This window comes from Amblyraja radiata, chromosome 27 (genome assembly GCF_010909765.2).
Source record: "Amblyraja radiata isolate CabotCenter1 chromosome 27, sAmbRad1.1.pri, whole genome shotgun sequence".
In the NCBI taxonomy this organism is placed as follows: Eukaryota; Metazoa; Chordata; class Chondrichthyes; order Rajiformes; family Rajidae; genus Amblyraja; species Amblyraja radiata.
The window spans coordinates 12,404,757-12,427,203 of record NC_045982.1 but is presented as its reverse complement, the minus strand read 5'-3'; the positions used below and the strand labels follow the sequence as shown (position 1 = coordinate 12,427,203).

General features: G+C 43.4%; 1 protein-coding gene across 1 annotated transcript in view; it reads left to right on the top strand.

The window, feature by feature from the left end:
* Positions 1 to 22,447, top strand: part of LOC116988447 (S100P binding protein) — a 37,026-nt gene that overhangs the window by 5,534 nt on the left and 9,045 nt on the right. Inside the window, exons 2-4 of the mRNA XM_033045151.1 lie at positions 16,196 to 17,247; positions 19,165 to 19,277; positions 20,478 to 20,572. Coding sequence (XP_032901042.1) covers positions 16,196 to 17,247; positions 19,165 to 19,277; positions 20,478 to 20,572 — 1,260 coding nt within the window. The remainder of the gene's footprint in view (positions 1 to 16,195; positions 17,248 to 19,164; positions 19,278 to 20,477; positions 20,573 to 22,447) is intronic.

Here is a 22,447-nt window from a genome sequence, read left to right as displayed (position 1 = left end):
AATTAGGTGCAGGAGTAGGCCATTCGGCCCTTCGAGCCTGCACCGCCATTCAATATGATCATGGCTGATCATCCAACTCAGTATCCTGTACCTGCCTTCTCTCCATACCCTCTGATCCCCTTAGCCACAAGGGCCACATCTAACTCCCTCTTAAATATAGCCAATGAACTGGCCTCAACTACCCTCTGTGGCAGAGAGTTCCAGAGATTCACCACTCTCTGTGTGAAAAAAGTTCTTCTCATCTCGGTTTTAAAGGATTTCCCCCTTATCCTTAAGCTGTGACCTCTTGTCCTGGACTTCCCCAACATCGGGAGCAATCTTCCTGCATCTAGCCTGTCCAACCCCTTAAGAATTTTATAAGTTTCTATAAGATCCCCTCTCAATCTCCTAAATTCTAGAGAGTATAAACCAAGTCTATCCAGTCTTTCTTCATAAGACAGTCCTGACATCCCAGGACTCAGTCTGGTGAACCTTCTCTGCACTCCCTCTATGGCAATAATGTCCTTCCTCAGATTTGGAGACCAAAACTGTACGCAATACTCCAGGTGTGGTCTCACCAAGACCCTGTACAACTGCAGTAGAACCTCCCTGCTCCTATACTCAAATCCTTTTGCTATGAAAGCTAACATACCATTCGCTTTCTTCACTGCCTGCTGCACCTGCATGCCTACTTTCAATGACTGGTGTACCATGACACCCAGGTCTCGCTGCATCTCCCCTTTTCCTAGTCGGCCACCATTTAGATAATAGTCTGCTTTCCTGTTTTTGCCACCAAAATGGATAACCTCACATTTATCCACATTATACTGCATCTGCCAAACATTTGCCCACTCACCCAGCCTATCCAAGTCACCTTGCAGTCTCCTAGCATCCCCCTCACAGCTAACACTGCCCCCCAGCTTACTGTCATCCGCAAACTTGGAGATATTGCCTTCAATTCCCTCATCCAACTAAAAGTCATCCAATGTTTCTTGATGGTAAGTGGTTTGCAAACTGTGGGGTTGTGATGTGGTAAAAGTGATGTTGGAAAAACTCAGCAGGTCAGGCAGAATCTGTGGAGAGCAAAATGATGCCAGGTCTATGACTCTCCATCAGATGGATACGTCAGCAATAATCCTCATAACATCACGTTTATTGACTATTATTGCCCCTTGATTATGTAACATCTTGATATTAAAATCATCACCCTTGTTGAGAAACCCCTCTGTTTCCCTTACCTCCTCTGTCTCCAACCCCTCCCCTCCCCTCCCCTCCCCTTCCCTCCCCTCCCCTATCCAACTTGCCCTATCTCTGGCAATTCTCTATAATTCTCCACCATATGTCCAAAATTGTTCTGTTATCTATTTCCTCCTTTACTCCTAAAGCTCATTTGCAGTTCTGATAAAAAGTCTCAGCCCTGAAATGTTAACTGTTTTCTTTCCATAGTTACTGCTTGATCATTTTACTTTAGTTTAGTTTAGTTTAGGAATACAGAGTGGAAACTGGTTCTTCGGCCCACCGAATCCACACCGACCAACGCTTCCCACACACCTACACTATCCTACACACACTGTGGACAATTTACAATGACACCAAGCCAATTAGCCTACAAACCTGTACATTTTTGGAGTGTGGGAGGAAACTGGAGAAAACGCATTCAGGTCACAGGGAGAATGTACAAATTCTGTACATACAAGCATCCGTAGTTAAGATCAAACCCGGTTCCCTGGCGCTGTAAGGCAGCAACTCTACCGCTGCGCCACCGTGCCCCCTGCTATGTTTTTCCAGTGTTCTTTGGTTTCACTCCTTGTGAGATGTGGACTTACCCCAATAACAGTTGCTCCCACCTAACTTTCCAAACTCCTGCCAAACAACGCTGCAATTTGCCTCCAATTTCATACGTTCCTCCTAGGTCCAGACTTATCCTTATTCATAAATAGCTGAAACCTGAAGTAATTGTGATCAGTGTTCCCAAAATGCTCTTGCACTGAAATATCAGTCATCTGGCCAGGCTCATTCCCAAAGCAAGGCCTTGGATGGACCACCCACAGACTGTTTCGAGAAACCGTCTTGCATAGATACATAGAGAATAGGTGCAGGAGGAGGCCATTTGGCCCTTCAAGCCTGCACCGCCATTCATTGTGATCATAGCTGATCATCCACAATCAACCTCCACGTCTTTGGAATGTGGGACGGAACCGGAGCACGCAGTGAAAATCCATGTGGTCACAGGGAGAGTGTACAAACTCCGTACAGACAGCACCCGTAGTCAGGATCAAACCCGGGTCTCTGGCACTGTAAGGCAGCAACTCTACTGCTGCACCACCGTGCTGCCCTCTTGGATGCACCCAACAAATCCAATGACTGAGCCTCCTGCACTATTTAAGTCTCAATGTTGGGGACTTCAAAGTCATCCTCTACAAGTGAAGCTTTGACATCTTTACACAATCTGCCTATCAGTTTATCTCTCTATTGTTGGCTAGGAGGCCTATAGTCTAATCCTATCAGAGCGATTGGGCCCTTCTTAGTTTAGTTTAGAGATACAGCACGGAAACAGGCCCTTCGGCCCACCGAGTCCGCGCTGACCAGCGATCCTCACACATTGACACTACCCTACCCACACTAGGGAAAATGTAGTTATACCAAGCCAATTAACCTATAAACCTGTACGTCTTTGGAGTGTGGGACAAAAGCGGAGAACCTGTAGAAAACTTACGCAGGTCATGTGGAGAACGCACAAACTCCGTACAGACAAGCACCCTTCTTATTTTTGTTAATTGAATAATAAAATAAGTCTGAGGATGATTGAGCTGCTCCAGTGGTCTTTGTTTTACCTGCAAATGGACCAGCCACCTTACCCAATTAGACGCAGATACAACAAGCATAATCACACTTCATTCTCCACAACATTACTCATGATTACACCATTCTCCCGGAATAAAGAAATGGTCCGTACTCCCCGCTTTTCATGGCCAAGTGCTGCCGTCACTCCCTTCTCAGTATCTTTGATCACATCTCAAGCAAGCAGTGCAAGGACTCATTGGTTTTGTCACAAAGCTAGATGATTTATGCAGCTGGTTACTGTGTCCTCCCTTTCCCCCTGCTGCTGGGCCAGTCCTGCCCGCGACCCTCTCAAGGTTATGAAAAAGGCCAAGGAGAGGTGAATCTTAAGCTGTTAACTCATTGTTGACTGTGATGTAGATTGCTCGGATACTGTTTGTCAAAGGCACTTCTGAATCAAGGCATAAACTTTGATTAAATGTTAGGGACATTTTCCTTCACTATATCAATCGATTGTCTTAGTCTCTGCATGTGAGGGGGGCAGCAGGAACACCCCAAGAACAAATCTTGAGTATATATCATCAGAGACTTCTTTCTAAAACTTTACTGAGAATTATTGTGGAACGTCTTGATGTAAACAGTCAACTCGGTTCATTTATTGCATTGGTAATCTTATGTTGGTGATGCTACTTTGAATTAATCTGGTTTGGAAGTGAGCTCCTGTGAAACAATAGGAGATTATTCTCCAGTAATTCATTTTAGAGTTATGTTTGGATACGTTCTTCATTATTTCCACATTACCTGAAGTGATGGTGTAAAGATTTAAGTTTTGAGATTTACCTATTGAGGCTGTTGTTGAACAATTCATGTATGTGAAGATGATGTGAGGGGAGTGAAGCTTCATGTAACAATGAGGGTTATTGTACAGTTTTCAAAATGTAATCAACTGGATCTACTCCAGAGTTTAAGAACATTATTTTGAATCTGCATTAAAGTTCTCGGGTGACCTGTCTTTAAAAAAAATACTGATCCCTCGTTTAATCTCTCTATCTGAAGAAAGACTGAATAGACTCGGCTTGTACTCGCTAGAATTTAGAAGATTGAGGGGGGATCTTATAGAAACTTACAAAATTCTTAAGGGGTTGGACAGACTAGATGCAGGAAGATTGTTCCCGATGTTGGGGAAGTCCAGAACAAGGGGTCACAGTTTAAGGATAAGGGGGAAATCTTTTAGGACCGAGATGAGGAAAACATTTTTCACACAGAGAGTGGTGAATCTCTGGAATTCTCTGCCACAGAAGGTAGTTGAGGCCAGTTCATTGGCTATATTTAAGAGGGAGTTAGATGTGGCCCTTGTGGCTAAAGGGATCAGGGGATATGGAGAGAAGGCAGGTACAGGATACTGAGTTGGATGATCAGCCATGATCATATTGAATGGCGGTGCAGGCTCGAAGGGCCGAATGGCCTACTCCTGCACCTATTTTCTATGTTTCTATCCTTTTTAATTTTGTTTTCTTCCAGTTTGTTAATAATCAAAGCTGTAGTAGATAAAGAGTAATAATTTGCATTTTAGGGAGATGTTTGTGTGTCATGATCATTAATATAATGACCATTGTCATTAATGGTGATATGATCTAAGCTTTAACCTGATCCCAGATGTGAGCAATTACTGGCATGTTGAAGTGACAAAACTGTTCTTGTATAGATTATTGTGTTCAGTTCTGGGCACCGTGTTATAGGAAGGATGTTGTCAAGCTGGCAAGGGTACAGAGAAGATTTACGAGGATGTTGCCCGGACTAGAGGGTCTGAGCTATAGGCAGAAGTTGAGTAGGCTGGCACTCTATTCCTTGGAGCACAGGAGGATGAGATGTGATCTTATAGAGGTGTATAAGATCATGAGAGGAATAGATCGGGCAAATGCACAGAGCTTCTTGCCCAGAGTAGGCGAATCGAGGACCAAAGGATATTGATTTAAGGGGAAAAGATTTAATAGGAATCTGAGGGGTAACTTTTTCACACAAATGGTGGTGGATGTATGGAACAAGCTGCCAGAGGAGGTAGTTGCTGAGGCTGGGACTATCCCAACATTTAAGAAGCATTTGAACAGGTACATGGATAGGACAGGTTTGGAGGGATATGGACTAAATGCTGGCAGGTGAGACTAGTGTAGCTGGGACATGTTGGCCGGTGTGGACAAGTTGGGCTGAAGGGCCTGTTTCCATGCTGTATCACTCTATGACTCCACGTAGCATTGTTGAACACTGATGCAAAATGTGGGATTATTTTATAGACCAGTGCCTTTTAAAACTGGGATCGAATCACCATGACTTGATTTGATTTGAAATGTAACATTCAATGGTCAATCCTTACTCCAGCTGTTTTATATGAATGAGAAAGCTTTTAACTGTTTAGCTTTCATATTTTTGTTCTTTCCAGTTGGGAAATCTTTCAAAGAGACTATTGATGAAAATTTCCTTTTTTTCTCTCTGTTTCACGTGTCCTGGTTACAATGTGCGCATCTTCTTGCAGCAAAGTTCAGTAAAACTCAATAATCCAGCACCCAGCGATTTTGATGGTGCCAGAATATTGGATTTTCTGGACTGGTGAATATTACTCCTATTAATAACCAGCATACTTTTGTTCCGCACAGTTTCTTGAAGAAGTAACCAAGAAGGTTCATGAGGGCAGGGCAGTAGATGTATTGGATTTCAGCACACCTTTCATAGGCTGCTCTGAAAGACTTGAGTGCATGAGATCCAGGGAGAGCTAGCGAACTGGATACAGAATTGTCTTAATAATAGGGAACAGAGGGAGGTGGTGGAAGGTTGTTTACTGGAGGACAGTGACCAGGCCCAATGGCCTGCCTCAGGAGTGCTGGGCTCATTGCTGTTTGACATCTATATCAAGGATTTGGATGAGAATGTGCGTGGCAAGATTAGTAACTTTGCAGATAACACTTATAAATTTCAGAGAAGATTCACGAGGATGTTGCCAGGATTCAAGGGCCTGAGCTATAGAGAGAACTTGGGTAGGCTAGGTTTTTGTTCCTTGGAGCGCAGGAGACTGTGGAGTGATCTTATAGAGGTGAATAAAATCAAGATGGGAATCGATAGACTTTTTCCCATGGGTTGTGGTAGTGAGCATAAGTTTGAGATAAGAGGGGAAAGATTTAATAGGAACCTGAAGGGCATCTTCTTCACACTTATAGTGTTAGGTACATGGAATGAGGTGGCAGGGAAAGTAGCTGTGGCAGGTAAAATAATAACATTTAAAAGGCATCTGGACAAGGACATGGATAGGAAAGGTGTAGCGGGATATGGGAAATATGCAGGCAAATGGGACTAGCTTAGATGAGGCATCTTGGGTGTTATGGATGAGTTGGGCTGAAGGGCCTGTTTCTGTGCTCTATGACCCTATGACTTTGTATTCACTTTTTTTCAGGATGTGAAGCAGTAGTGTACTGAAGTTTCCAGTGAACCAGGTGGGTTTAATGGGACCATGGGAACCTCGCTCCATTGGGTTTAAAAGAAATTGGAGCTCGGTTGCATTTAAAGGGAATATAGGAGAAGAACAGCTGAGCCCAATGCCAAACCAGCAGGACTTCTGATAAATTGAAGTTTTATCACAGTAGACACACATGTGCGAGCTTTGATAATCTGCGTTGTCACATATTTCTGTGTTTTTTAGTAAATTTCAAGGGTGAATTATCAGCCCTTTTTATTAATGGTGCTTTTATATTCACCAATTAACACCAATTTTCAGATGCTATTATTTCTCAAATATTGATAACCTGAATAATTCCCATGTGAAAAAATTATATATTTATATATATGTGTATGTATGTGTGTGTGTATATGTATGAATATTGACTAACTTCAAGTAACCCTTGCTTTCCCTTTATCTCCAACCCTCCCCCTTCCTAGTTTACCGACCAGTCTGACTGTCCCCTTGATTAAATGTTATCTCTGTATTCTATGTTGTCACCTTCTTCCAGCTAACAATGATCTATTTTACATTTTCCTTGAACTTCCTCCCCTTTCATGTCTCATTTTTACACTTACACTTCCTTATCTCTGCGTCTGCCTCTCCCCTGACTCTCAGTCTGAAAAAGGGTCTCGACCCAAAATGTCACCCATTCCTTCTATCCAGAGATGCTGCCTGTTCCGCTGAGTTACTCCAGCATTTTGTGTCTATCTTATATGTGAGTATCTATTCCTTTATCTATACACACTCACACTGAACTTTTTTTTCTCGTTTATTATATTGCTTACAGAGTACTGTGTTTACATATTCTGTTGTACTGCTGCAAGTAAGAATTTAACTGTACACTATTTGGGACCTATGGCAATAAAGCACTTGGCTCTTGAGAATGGAAATCTGTCACTCGGATTTCTGTTAACCTGTGAGGTGCCTTTAAAATTACAGAAGGGCGGGTCAGTTACTAGAGGTGAGATCACATGATAAGCATGTGTCAGCTGAGCAGTGAAAAGTGCTTGTGGAATTGGAAGAGTTGCACCCTGAAGACAGCATGGAGCCAGCATTAGTGGTCATTGGTAGGACACAGGTAAAACAGGAGCAACACCCCCAAATATAATACACAATTAAGTTCCTTTTATGTAGATTTTAAAACATTTTCACCTCTATTTCAAAAACGTTTTGATGCAAGGAAAATAAACCTCTTTTTAAAAAGTAGATGCAAATGTGAAGCACTTGGGACAATGTAGCAGAGATGTAACTCAATCCAAGAATTATAATCAGAATTGAATCTGTTTTATGTTTAATAAGATCATGGCTGGTCTTTTAGCTCTGAAGCACTTTTCTTTGTTTCATTAAATATCCAAGCATTGATCAAGCTGGTTTTCTGTAAGGGTGAATCTTTACTTCTGTTCCCCACCACTTAATCCCCTCCAAACCCCCGACCCCCACTTGTTAATGACCCCTACTAATTAATCCTCCCCCCCCAAACATTAATACCCCACCTCCCACCCGTTTCCCCCCCCCCACCCTCTGTCCCCCCGAATTGAACCGATTATCTCAGGCACATTGCTGGCAACAGACAGTGCAACATGCGTTAGTTGTAATTGCTGGAGAACATGCAGTTTCATTCAGGAAAATTGTTGCAAACAAGATGGTTGTTGTGCACGGGCATCTGATGAGTGTTTGTGGCACTGGGCCTCTACTCGCTGGAGTTTAGATGGTCGAAACTTACAGAATAATGAAAGGTATAGGTAGAGTGAATGTGGAAAAGATGATTCCACTGGTGGGAGCGTCATAGGTCATAGCCTCAGAATTGAAGGGCGATTTTTTAGAAGGGAGGTGAGGATGAACATCTTTAGTCAGAGTGTAGTTAATCTGTGGAACTCATTGCCACAGAGGGCTGTTCGAGGCCAAGTCAGCGGATATCTTTAAGGGAGTGATAGCCAAATTCTTGATTAGAACGGGTGTCAAAGGCTATGGGGAGAAGGCAGGAAAATGACATTAGGTGGCAGAGATCAGCCATGATTGAATGGCGTGGACTCAATGGGCTGAATGGCCTAATTCTACTCCTATAACTTGTGAACTTGTGAGTCCACAGCTCAATTTAAACCCGTCTCACACCTATTGTTCTTGTCTCTGGCCTTTGTTCCAACCACCTGCCTGCCAACATTTCCTCACGTGCATCAGCTCGGTCCTGCCTCTCCGCTTCTCCAGCTTTCCTCTTCCCCCTAGAATCAATCTAAAGAAGGATCTTGATCAGAAGCTTCACCTTTCCTTGTTCTCCAGAGATAGACACAAAATGCTGGTGTACCTCGATGGGTCAGGCAGCATCTCTGGAGAAAAGGAATAGGTGACGTTTCAGGTTGAAACCCTGCTTCAGGCCCCTTGCTGACCTGTTACTCCAGCACTTTGTGTCCTTTTGTGTTTTAACCAGAATCTACAGAATAGAGTTACAGGCTATGTGAAAAATATATAGTACAATCTTAAAGGGAATACCCGGCTAGGAAAACCTGGGGACTTTTTGCATAAAGCTCTAAAAATTGTTGGGTCAGTTGATAAATTATAATGTTGATTGTGGAACATTTACTGCTGTTTAATTAAAGGGACAGTGTGGATTATCTGTGTAAGAATGAACTGCAGTTGCTGGTTTAAATCGAAGGTAGCACAAAATGTTGGAGTAACTCAGCGGGACAGACAGCATCTCTGGAGGGAAGGAATGGGCGACGTTTCGTGTCGAGACCCTTCTTCAGACTGATGTCAGGGGAGTGGGCAGGACAAGGATAGAAAGTAATCGAAGGCAGTAAGACTGGTGGGAGAACTGGGAAGGGGCAGGGGATGGAGAGAGAGGGATAGTAATGGCTACTTGAAGTTAGAGAAGTGAATGTTCATATTGCTGGGGGGGGGGGGGGGTGTAAGCTACCCAAGTGAAATATGAGGTGCTGTTCCTCCAATTTGTGCTGGGACTTACTCTGACAATGGAGGTGGCCCAGGACAGAAAGGTCAGTGTGGAAATGGGAGGGGGTGTTAAAGTGTTTAGCATCCTGGAGATCAGGTAGGTTAAGGCGGACTGAGCAGAGGTGTTCAGCGAAACGATCGCCGGGCCTGTGCTTGGTCTCGCCGATGTACAGAAGTTGACACTTGGAACAGCGGATACAGTAGGTGAGGTTGGAGGAGGTGCAAGGGACAAGTGTTGCATCTCCTGCGGTTGCAGGGGAAAGTACCCGGGGAGGGGGTGGTTTGGGTGGGAAGGGACGAGTTGACCAGGGAGTTGCGGAGGGAACGGTCTCTGCGGAAAGCAGAAAGGAGTGGAGATAGGAAGATGTGGCCAATAGTGGGATCTCGTTGGAGGTGGTGAAAGTGTTGGAGGATTATATGCTGTATGCGATGACTGATGGGGTGGAAGGGGGGGGGGGACAAGAGGGACTCTGTCCTTGTTGCGAATGGGGGGGCGGGGGAGCAAGAGCGGAGCTGTGGGATATCGAGGAGACCCTAGTGAGAGCCTCATCTATAATGGAAGAGGGGAACCCCGTTTCCTAACGAATGAGGACATCTCCGATGACTTAGTATGGAAATCCTCATCCTGGGCGCAGATGCAGTGTAGATGAAGGAATTGGTTAGTAGGGGATAGAGTCTTTACAGGAAGCAGGGTGGGAAGAAAGTTCTGTGCGGATTATTTGATGGTATCTGGAATGGGAATTAAATTGAGTTGTGAAAACAGCCTAATACAATTTAGAGACAATGACGATCACATTGTTTAGCCCTCTGGCTATCTTGAATTCCGCCTCTTGCTCTGGTTGCCAAGCTACAAGGGAAATTTCAGTGACTAAGATGTGCAGGGAAGAGACTGACTTCCTATGGCAAGGATCTGAGTCACGAAGGAAGAATAGAACTCTGCAACCATGAAAGAATCTGAGAATTAATATGGATTTGGCTAAAATGATAGAGTAATAAAAAATAAAATGGAAAAGATGAGTTCAGAACTGATAACTCAAGAAAGTTTTCTTCTATTGTGGATCGGACTTCCTGAGGTGTGGGAATTATTTAAGAAACAATTGGCGTGTTACGGTATTAAGATCTTTCTGCGCTGAAAATCAATGACCCTTCCCATCTCTAGAACTCTAGAAAAGGGATAGAAATTAATTGAAGATTTGAAATTTATCACAGCTAATGAATTAGTTATTTTTGAAATGAAAAAGAGCCTTAAGCTATTATGACTCGTCTTTACAAAGCATTTTAAAGCTAATGAGGTGGTTTTGAAGTGTTACCAGCTGTGTAGTGGTGCAGCTGGTCGAGCCCAGGTCCTATGTCTGTCTGTCTGTCTGTCTGTCTGTCTGTCTGTCTGTCTGTCTGTCTGTCTGTCTGTCTGTCTGTCTGTCTGTCTGTCTGTCTGTCTGTCTTTGGTCTGCTTCCCATGGGTTTCCTCTGGGTGCTCCAGTTTCCCCCCCACTACCCAAAGACATGTGAGTTTATAGGTTAATTGCTTCAGCAAGTGAAGCATCATCTTCATTTTGAACAAGGGTCCTCGCCCGAAATGTTAGGATAGACACAAAGTGCTGTAGTAACTCATTGGGATAGAAACATAGAAAAATAGGTGCAGGAGTAGGCCATTCGGCCCTTCGAGCCAGCACCGCCATTCAATATGTTCATGGCTGATCATCTAAAATCAGTACGCCGTTCCTGTTTTTTCCCCCCCATATCCCTTAATTCCTTCAGCACTAAGAGCTAAATCTAAATCACTCTCGAAAACATCCAGTAAATTGGTCTCCACTGCCTTTTGGGGCAGATAATTCCACAGATTCACAATTCTCTGGGTGAAGAGGTTTTTCCTCACCTCAGTCTTAAATGGCCTACCCCTTATTCTTAAACTCTGACCCCAGGTTCTGAACTCCCCAATATCGGGAAAAGTTTTCCTGCATCGAGGCTGTCCAATCCTTTAAGAATTGTATATGTTCCTGTAAGATCCCTTCTCACCCATCTAAATTCCAGTGAATACAAGCCCAGACGACCTATTCTTTCATCATATGCCAGTCCTGCCATCCCGGGAATTAAACTGGTGAACCTGCGCTGCACTCCCTCAATAGCAATAATGTCCTTCCTCAAATTAGGAGACCAAAATTGCACACAATACTCCAGGTGCAGTCTCACCAGGGCCCTGTACAACTGCAGTAAGACATCCTTGCTCCTAAACTCAAATCCTCTCGTAATGAAGGCCAACATGCTATTAGCTTTCTTCACTGCCTGCTGTACCTGCATGCTTACTTACAGTGACTGATGAACAAGGACACCCAGGTCTCGTTGCACCTCCCCTTTTCCTAATCTGACATAATTCAGATAATAATCTGCCTTCCTGTTCTTGCCTCCAAAGTGGGTAACCTCACATTTATCCACATTATACTGCATCTGCCCACTCACCCAACCTATCCAAGTCACCCTGCAACCTCATAGCATCCTCATTGCAGCTCACATTGCCACCCAGCTTTATGTCATCCATAAACTTGGAGATGTCACATTTAATTGCCTGGTCTAAATCGTTAATATATATTGTAAATAACTGGGGTCCCAGCACTGAGCCTTGCGGCACCCCACTAGTCACTGTCTGCCATTCTGAAAAGGATCAGTTAATCCTACTCTTTGCTTCCTGTCTGCCAACCAGTTCTCTATCCATGTCAATACCCTACCCCAAATACCATCTGCTGTAATTTTGCACACTAATCTCTTGCGTGGGACCTTGTCAAAGGCTTTCTGAAAGTCCAGATATACCACATCCACTGGCTCTCCCTTATCCATTCTACTTGTTACATCCTCAAAAAATTCCAGAAAATTAGTCAAGCATGATTTCCCCTTCATAAATCCATGCTGAATTTGACCGATCCTGTCACTGCTTTCCAAATGAGCTGCTATAACATCTTTAACAATCGACTTGAGCATCTTCCCCACTACCGATGTAACGCTAACTGGTCTATAATTCCCCATTTCTCTCTCCCTCCTTTCTTTAAAAAAGTGGGGTTACATTGGCTATCCTCCAGTCTTGGAAAATGATCACCAATGCATCCACGATTTCTAGGGCCATCTCCTTGAGTACTCTGGGATACAGGCCTTTAGGCTCTGGGAATTTATCTGCCTTCAGTCCCAACAGTTTACCTTACACCATTTACTGACTAATGTGGATTCCCTTCAGTTCCTCCCTCCTACTAGATCCTCAGTCCCCTAGTATTTGTGGGAGATTGTTTGTGTCTTCCTTAGTGAAGACAGAACCAAAGTACTCGTTTAACTGTTCTGCCATTTTCTTTGTTTCCTATTATATATTCACCTGTCTCTGATTGTAAGGGACCCACATTTGTCTGACAGCATCTCTGGGGCACAGAAATGATGTGTGACGTTTCGGGTCAGGACCCTTCTTCTGAAAGTACAGAGTTGGTCCATTGCGTTATGCTGGAGCGATTAGAGGTCAGGGTCAGGGTCAGCAAAGAAGTGCTTGCGATTCGTAGTTTGAGTTAATTGCTGAAGCTTTTATTTGAATATGCAGAATATGTCACTGCGGGACATTTTGTTGTATTTTATAGTATATTTATAATCTCAGGTCATTTTTTGTAATACCTCATGTTACATTATTTGTTTTGCGAATTGCATTATTGCATTTGTAACATCTGCTCAGTTTTAATACACATTTAAGAGAGTTATGGTTGTGCTGCCTTGCGCTCCTTGCCACCAAATAATCTGCGAGAGTCGCTGTCTCAAAAAGGCAGCCACTATCATCAGAGGCACACACCACGCTGGCCACACCCTCATTTCACTCCTGCCATCGGGAAGAAGGTAAACTCTGTCACATCCGGCTCAGAAGGCCTGAAAATTGTGACATTCGTGTTCAGGAGTAGCTTCTTCCCAACAGTTATCAGAGTATTAAACACTGCAACCTACAAATAGGCTCTAAACTGTGTAGACTTTGGGACGTTGCTTTTATCTTTGCACTATTATTGTTTGTTTGTGTGTGTGTGTGTATGTATATGTATGTGTGTATACCGAAGATAGACACAAAGTGCTGGAGTAACTCAGCAGGTCAAAAAGCATCTCTGGAGAAAGAGAAAAGGTGACGTTCTGGGTTGGAACCTGAAGAGTTCCAATGCGAAACGGCACCTTTTTCTCCAGAGATGCTGCCTAACTTGCTCAGTTACTCCGGCACTTTGTGTCTATCTTCGGTATAAACCAGCATCTGCAGTTCCTTTTATATGTGTGTGTCCATGTATGTATATGTATAAGAAGGAACTGCAGATGCTGGAAAAATCGAAGGTAGACCAAAATGCTGGAGAAACTCAGCGGGTGAGGCAACATCTATGGAGCGAAGGAATAGGTGACTTTTCAGGTCGAGACTTCACCAGTCTGAAGAAGGGTCTGGACCCGAAACGTCACCTATTGCTTTGCTCCATAGATGCTGCCTCACCTTATGTGTATATGTATGTATGTGTGTACATATATTCACAAAAAGTTATTGTAGTACTGTTTGCACTCGCTTTGATTTGCTTTACTGAGAATACTTCTGGCCTGCCACGTGCACTTTGTATTTTGCCTCCATTCATTATATTCAAATCAATCATAAAATGACTGACCCATCATTCATTGAATAGTGGAACTCCCTTCCTCTCTAGATGGACTAGTTCAGTTTAATTTGACCCTGGGGCATCCAGACATTATAAACCTTGCGTGGTTTTAATTAAATGTCAAGTTTGATTTCACCTTACAATGATCTTTGTTGAAATGTGTGTCAAATTTATACTAGAATATACAGTAATAGTATTTTACTGATTTCATCTTTGAAAGATCTTTTGAGATTTGCTTGTCACTACAAAGATTGTCAATGGTTAATTGTATCACATTGACAGTGTGGCCATTCCTTCAGTGGTAGTACAGATACAGCATGGAAATAGGCCCTTCAACCCATGAGGTCTGCACCAATCAGTGATCCCCGCACGTTAATACTATCCTACGCACACTAGGGACAATTTTACATTTATACCAAGCCAATTAACCTACAAACCTGTACGTTATTGGAGTGCGGGAGGAAACCGAAGATCTCGGAGAAAACTCATGTGGTCCAGGGAGAACGTACAAACTCCCTACAGGCAGCACCCATAGCCGGGCTCGCACCCGGATCGCAGTGAATGTCTCAGAATGCAAATGATACTTAATAAGTTGAAGCCTTATAGTCATACAGCTTTGCCCCAGGAAAGACACAAAACGTTAGAGTACCTCCAGCATTTTGTGTCTTTTCTTGGTAAACCAGTATCTGCAGTTCCTTGTTTCTACATCTACATCTAGGCTTTGCCCCAGCTTTGCCTTCTCTCTAAACTTACCAGGGGTGTACTGGGAGTAAAGCACCTGCATTATCCCACCAAGGGGACCCTAGAGACCATCCATAGATCAGCCTTTCACACCCAGACAAGGTGAGCATTTAGGTGAGCTGAGACCACCAGTGACTCCTACGGTATCTGTATTTTGGACAACTCAGCTGTGCCTCATATAATAGAACAGTTGCAATGTAGAAGGGTATGTCAACCTATTTCTTTTCTCCAGAGATGCTGTCTGAGCCGCTGAGTTACTCCAACCTTTTGTGTCTATCTTCAATTACAATGTAGTAGCGGGCTATTCAGCCCATTGTGTGTGTACCAGACATAAGCCTCAATAGTGAATGGTTCAACTTCCAACTAAGCCAAGTTTGTCAAATTCATGCAGCGAGTTCAACACTGCAAGTGTCTATGATCTTAATTACTTACTATTAACACCTTGCATCCCTCTGACAAAGTCTCATAGAAACACAGAAAATAGGTGCAGGTGTAGGCCATTCGGCCCTTCGAGCCTGCACCGCCATTCAATATGATCATGGCATTTCTCCTCATTGTCAACCTCTCTTTAATCATCTTCCCTTCATGAATCCTACTTTGAGTACACTATTCTCACCTAATGTAATCAATGTTTTTTAGAACATGAGTTTGAATTCTGTTTGACAGAACTTGTAAAGAAGTAAAGGACCTGTCCCACTTGGGCGACATTTGTGGCGACAGACTGAAAAGAGGTTGTCGCGGCATGGTCGGGGCGTGATGTGGCGTGACCCTGGGTGACACACATTGCCTCCCTGCCGCCCCTGGATTTTGGAATGTTCAAAATCTTTAGGCGAAATCTGGGTGTCTTATCATGTTGTGCGCCCTGCCACATGCTGACATATGCTGTCCTGCGGGCGACGCCCGGAGACGCGGGCATATAAAACGTCTACTTTCAAAACTTTTTTAGACTCAAGAACATTATTTGGCTGAAGATAGCCAGGGGCAAAGTGCCCATAAAGAATGAAAAGTACAAAAGTACATAAATCTACAAAGTACTTTATTAAGAACATTTAAATGATGTTCTTTCTAGTGTGGGGAAAAATAAAGATATTTTTGTCTTGTTGAAGTTCATTGGAGTTAATGTAAATTGTAACGTTATTGTCAAATCAGGCTTGTTGTTGAATAAAATTTTTGCTTAAGTATGATGTTCTTTGAAATATGCCGTTAAATATATACAGTTACTTTTGTTGAAGTTAAACCTTTCTTGTTAAACGAATTGTTGTTTTTCAATATGATGTTATTTTGAAGCTGACGTTAAATAAACAATTTATTTCTTAAAGTTATTAAAAAGTTATTGGTCCTTACATTTATTGTAGATTAGTTCATTTCGTACGTGGAGTGTCGTAGCTTGACGTAGATTGTCGTACAAGTTGACGGCTTTTAGTGCGACTATGGGCGTGAGTCACTGACTCTCGCAGTTGCCATAAAAAATCACTAAGTGGGACAGGCCCTTAACTTGGATCATTTAACTCTGGTTAAACATGCTATATAAATGTTAGTTGCTGTGAACATACTATCTGTTCTGTTAAAAGCAAAATGATAATTTTATCAATGAAGTGTGTATATATATATATTGTTTTAGGGGGACAAAACAAATCCACTATGAAAGAAATAATGGATGGAGCTCAAGATGGTATAATTTGCAATCTAGAATTGAAGATTGACGATAGTGACAATGCATCCACCGGTTCTGCTGCAGCAAAAGAATTGCGCTCTTCTCAATGCAAGAGAGGAATTTCAACCATTCCTCACGTACGCACTGCATTCAAGCGGCCAAGAGTCGTTGAAGAAATGCATTCATTGCCGTGCGTTAAGAAACCTCATACTAACAGCGTGGAATCTCTGACAGGGCGGCTATGTTCCTTTCAGTCCCATAACTGGAAAGGAGATCCTGGTGCCACGGTGCCTGCAGACAAGGGACAGGGCGCTTCGTCTCGTGCGTTAGATGAGAGCGAAGACCTCGATGATTCCTTGCTGGAGCTGGAGGAAAAGGACCTCGATGGAGACGATCTACTTAACCTTACATCTGAGGAAATCGATAAGATTCTCCAGGAATCAGATGATGACGTTGATCATAATACTGAATCACTCAGATTTGTCGATGCCCTTAATGAGCATAAATGTCGGGATAACAGTCGGCCCTCTGCGTCTCTCCCAAATACACCACAGTTGCCCAAAAGCTGCCTTGTTCGTGATGAATTGGAAACAACTTGTTCAGGTAATGTCTCGTTGACAGATTTTACTGTGTTGAAGTTGACCAAAGAGGTTAATCAAAGTCTCGAGTCGGAACAGCGTAATCACAATTGTCCTCGTGAAAATACTGAATTAGAGAAATCAAAACAGCCTTATTATCTATCAGCTAACAAGGTAGCTGAGATAAACCTGAAGCAAAATGGTGCAGATGAAGAAACTGAGAGGGAAAACCATGAAGCCAGCAGCAGTGAAGCAGTACCTGATGCTCAGGAGAAGATGCTTAGAACAGCCTCGACGAGCCCTTCACCAAATGTGTTCAACGGCGACAATATGTTAACGTTGAGTGAGCAAAATATTCCTGAAGAACAGGCTGATGATGGAAGGGTAAAAGAACCCCCCAGCATTCCTGGATCGAGTAATGAAGTAGTTCCTGACCTGAAGGTAAACGGGCTATAAATGATTTTTATGTCTTCCATTACATAAGAGGGTTCTATTAGTTACCTAGTGAGTTTGTCTCACACAGCTAGAGTAAATTAAATAATATGTGGAAGTCTTCATTGTAGAATTTCATCATAACCGTCACTGCATTTAGTACACACAGAGAGAGATACACTGGTTTACGTGACATTTTCCGTAAACAGATTTGTCCACTTCACTTGGGTCAATGTAAATGATCCCGAGGTCCTGTTTTGAAGAAATGCAAGAGTGTTAACGGCAGGCAATATTAACCCTGAATATCACTCGAACAGGAAAGTATAAAGAAGAATGCTATAAATTAGATCTAAATGATAGTTGGAAAGTAAATTCAAAGATTAGAAAACACAAACATTTAAAAAATTGCACAGCCCACATTGTGCTGCAGAATCACTAATCACATCAGCTATGGGTCTAATCTGATATGGGATTCATGTCTCCATTGAGTTTACTGTCACTTATTTAATTGTACTGCTAATAAATGTTTTTGCTTTGTGTTTAAAAATGATGGAAAATCAGTTTTGAAAATCTTGAAAAATAATCTTGAAAAAAAATCTTGAAAAATAAGTTGTTCTTAGCTACTTCATTTAAATTGTTTTTTAAGTTTCTCTAAAATGTTAATGGCAATCAAAAGATCATCTTTTTAAGATAATCTCTGTCTTGTACAACAAGTATGAAGGGGACAGGCAGCTTACAAGCTGTTTGAGGACTGGATCTCATCTGTTACTTCATCAATGGGTCTGACAGGTGCAGCACAAACCAGCGAAGTTGCCAATTCCTTGTTGCCCTTGAGAAGGTGGTGCTGAACCAACTTCTTGACCTAGGGGCAGCACGGTGGTGCAGCGGTAGAGTTACAGCACCAGAGAGCCAGGTTCGATCCCGCCTACGGGCGCTGTCTGTATGGAGTTTGTATGTTCTCCTCGTGACCGGAATGGGTTTTCTCCGGGATCTCCGGTTTCCTCCCACACACCAAAGACATACAGGTTTGTAGGTTAATTGGCTTGGCTTAATTGTAAATTGTCCCTAGTGTGTGTAGAATAGTGCAAGTGTGCGGGGATCGCCGCTTGGCGTGGACGCGGTGGGCAGAAAGACATGTTTCTGCGTTGTATCTCTAAAGTAAATTAAACTAAACTGGAGAGGAAGGGAGTTCCACTATTCAAACCCAGCAGGGATGAAAGACCAACAATATATTTCCATAGACCAGCAATATATTTCCAAACTAAAAGATTAGAAATTACAAAAGATTAGAAAATTGCAAGCATAACTTGTCAGGGAACCTGCAGATGGTGCACTATCTTTATCTTACTATCTTTATTGTCTTGGTGGTAGAGATTGTGGATGTGAGAGGCTGCAGGAAGTAACATGGGCAAGTAACTGCAGTGCACCTTGTAGATGGTCTACACTGCAGCCATTGCATACTGGTAGTGCAAGGAATGAATATTCTGTGTATTTTTTTTACGGTGTCAATTAAATGAGTTGCCTTGTCTTGGATGGTCATGTACTTGTCATGGTCATGAGATGTAGCATGAAAACAGGTCCTTCAGCTCACTTAATCCACAGGATCATACATGGTATCGAACTTCAGGAGCGTCATCAAAGCAAGGGGAATCCATCACTATCTTGACATGCCTTGTAGATGTTGAAAAATGCCTTGTGGTTTCAGGTATTGAGTGAATAGCACTGACAATTGCACGGCACAGGCAGGGTGTACAGAAAGGCCTATTTCCATGCTGTATCTCTGGAGTTAAGTCTAAAGTATTTATCTTCCCCAGTTTCCACTGTTCTTGGAGATGGGCGGAATTTGGTGAGTGTTGTGTTGCAGTTTGTGCATTATGTTTTTATTATTATTATTATTATGCAAAATTCCCTGTTGTTTTATGCCAGGCTGCCAGTCGGCATAAGCAGAGTATTGCAGAGTCTCCAAAGGGGAAGGCATCACGGAAATGTACGACAGCTAAATCACCCAGAGCACGTCCAGAAACAAGACAGAAAACAAGGTAAACAGTCACACGCGATGGAATCACAGAATGCAGGAAAAGTTGTTATTATATTTACCGCATTCATCCCGTAAACCACAGATTGTTCACTTCACATCAGCAAAGGGTGGTAGTGGAAGAGTGGTTTTCTAACTGGAAGACTATGACCAATGGTATGAATTAATTAATACTTTATTGACAATTGTGGCAAGTCACGGTGACATTTTCTGCTTGCGTACCCAAGGTATGCAAATAGTCGCCACATAAGGGCACTGAAAAAGTGACAACGTTTACACTGTATCCATGGCAGGTTCTTCCCCCTCCCACACCGCAGTCCCCCCCACACGCCGGGTCCTCCTTTGTCCCTTCCCTCAGCAGTGGCGTCTTCACTCCACGTGGGCAGAGCCCATTTTACAAGAAACCAGAAACATGTATTGTTTTAGAGTTTATTCCCAGACAATAAACTTTTTCATACTGTATTACTTTGATACCTTTTTGCTGTTTCCCACGTATTAACGCGCGTTTAGTTTATTATCTGTCTTAGATAACACTGCCCAGTCCATCATCGGCTCTGACCTCCCTACCATCGAGGGGATCTATCGCAGTTGCTGCCTCAAAAAGGCTGGCAGCATCATCAAGGACCCACACCATCCTGGCCACACACTCATCTCCCCACTACCTTCAGGTAGAAGGTACAGGAGCCTGAAGACTGCAACGTCCAGGTTCAGAAATAGCTGCTTCCCCATAGCCATCAGGCTATTAAACTCAACTCAAACAAATCTCTGAACACTAATAGACCATTATCTGTTTATTTGCACTTTTTCTGCTTATTTATTGATGTGTTTATTGATATTCCGTTGTGCTGATGCAAAGCAAGAATTTCATTGTCCTATTTGGGATATATGACAATAAACTCTCTTGACTTGACTTGACTTGACCAGATGATTACTTCCAATATTCCTTGCAGCCACTAGATGGAAGCATTGCATTGTTCATAGTCCGGAGAATTTATTGAGCCTCTGTCGGGGCTGATATATTGGCAGTAAGTTGCTCAGTTTCTTTTGCATTCGTCACACGCACATTGTCTAGGCTATTGGTTTGGAATGTTTCCAGTCTAGATTGCCATGTTTCCGCAGGAAAAAAAGGCTCAACAATTGAAAGGGAGAAAACAAACAAGTCTTTTGACCAGAATTATTAACCGGTTTTATATTTTCTTTTCAGATTGAATGCAATATTTGATGAGAAGATAGAAAGGCAGAAACATACATATTTTAAGGATGTTTCAAACCACTTGAACGGAGAGTATAATAATCCAGGTAACCTGTAGTGTGTGGAATAACAACAATTTGTTGGAAAAGTTTCAAATAAAGTCTGTGAATTCCTGAAATCTGTTGTAATTTTGAATTGTCTTCTAAACAACTAACGACGCACTATTGCAGGAACGGGAGATAAGAGTATGATCTATGTATCTAACGTGGAAATCTTCCATATGTAAAATGATTTGTAATTGTTGGTTGGAGGCAAGTTTCATTCTTACAGGTAGCAAAATCAAGATGGAAAAAAAAGAAGCAAAATCACATTCTTTGCAAATTGAACTGCACAGAATCTAAAGAGGAAATACATTTGCCTCAATATTTTCCTGATCTTAATGCTTCATCTCCAAGCCCTTTTGGGTCATCAAAGTCCATTCATTAAAATGTAACTTTCGATGCAAACAATAAGGAGAAGAATTAGTAAGTGTGTTGTTTACTCCAGGGGTGCCGTGCTGCCGGAGTTCACCGGAGCGCACCTCTGTAAAAAGAAAATCCCCCCAAAAACCAGCGGGAACTTTAACTAGCAGGTGTGTGGTTGGGGTAACGTGGTTGAAAGAGTGGGATGCGGAGAGAGGGGGGGGGGGGGGGGGGGGGGAGAAGCAATAGGATCCAGCAGAGTCAGACCACATGCATCGTGGAGGTTGTGGGCCTGGTGCTGAGCCTGGAACTCTGGTGAGGTGATGGCTCCGTCCCGCTGGTGGCCGGTGGAAAGGCGATGGTCGGCGGAGTCGCTGGTGGAGGCCCGTGGGGGTCCGTGGGGGAGGGGGGGGGGCTGAAGTAGAGATACGGGTTGGCGGCAGCAGCATCTGTGGCCCCGGGGAGGCGGTGAGAATCGCGGTATTTTCGGTGGTCCTGGGTTTGGCCGGGAAGGCGGTGAGGGTCGGAGAGGTGGTGGATGTTGTTGCTGCTCCTCGTGGTTGCCATCTTGGCCTCGTGGTGGTCGGGCAGGCGGTGCCGCGGCCCAGCGGTGGAGCTCCGGGCCTGCGGGCGGTCGAGTCGAGGAGCGTCGGTTGAGGAATCGCTCTGGAGGCGGGCATGCTTGTGATCAGATAGGCGAGGAAGCGTTTGCTGAGGGTGTGGATCTGGCGTCGAATGAAGTTGAATTGTGGTCCATTGCAGGTGTGAGTGGGTGTGTGTGAATGTGTGTGTGTGTGTGTGAATGTGTGTGTGTGTGTGTGAATGAGTGTGTGGTTGGGTGAGAGTGTGTGTGGGTGAGTGAGTGTGTGTGAATGAGTGTGTGTGTGTGAATGAGTGTGTGGTTGGGTGAGAGTGTGTGTGGGTGGGTGGGTGAGTGTGTGTGTGTGTGTGTGTGTGTGTGTGAGTGTGAATGAGTGTGTGTGTGTGAAGGCCCAGAGCTGCAGGGGAGTCAGGGCGAGTGGATGCTGGGCCGGCACCTTTATAAAAATACATGATTACCATCTTTTTCTTTACTTGCTTGATAATTATATTTCATGATAATTAGTGAGTGCAACCGTGCAATATTTTGTCATATTATTAAATTGAGTATAATATGTTTTATTGTATGGTTATGCACTGGGATGTAACCTATAACCTTGTTTGACACTCTTGGGAGACAAGCTCCCCCCCAAACAAAACTTGAAATGCTGTCTCCTCCCATCCCCCAGCCTTCGAGCTCCTCCTCCTTTTTCCTTTCTTCTCCCCGCCCCCCCCCCACCCCCACCCCCGATCAGTCTGAAGAAGGGTTTCGGCCCGAAACGTTGCCTTTTTCCTTCGCTCCATAGATGCTGCTGCACCCGCTGAGTTTCTCCAGCTTTATTGTGTACCTTTGAAATGACGCCCCTGTTTGACAGCTCCGGCGTCTTGGACAATGCAATTTTAGAATGTTTTACATGGGCCCTGTTTATCATTATTACAGAT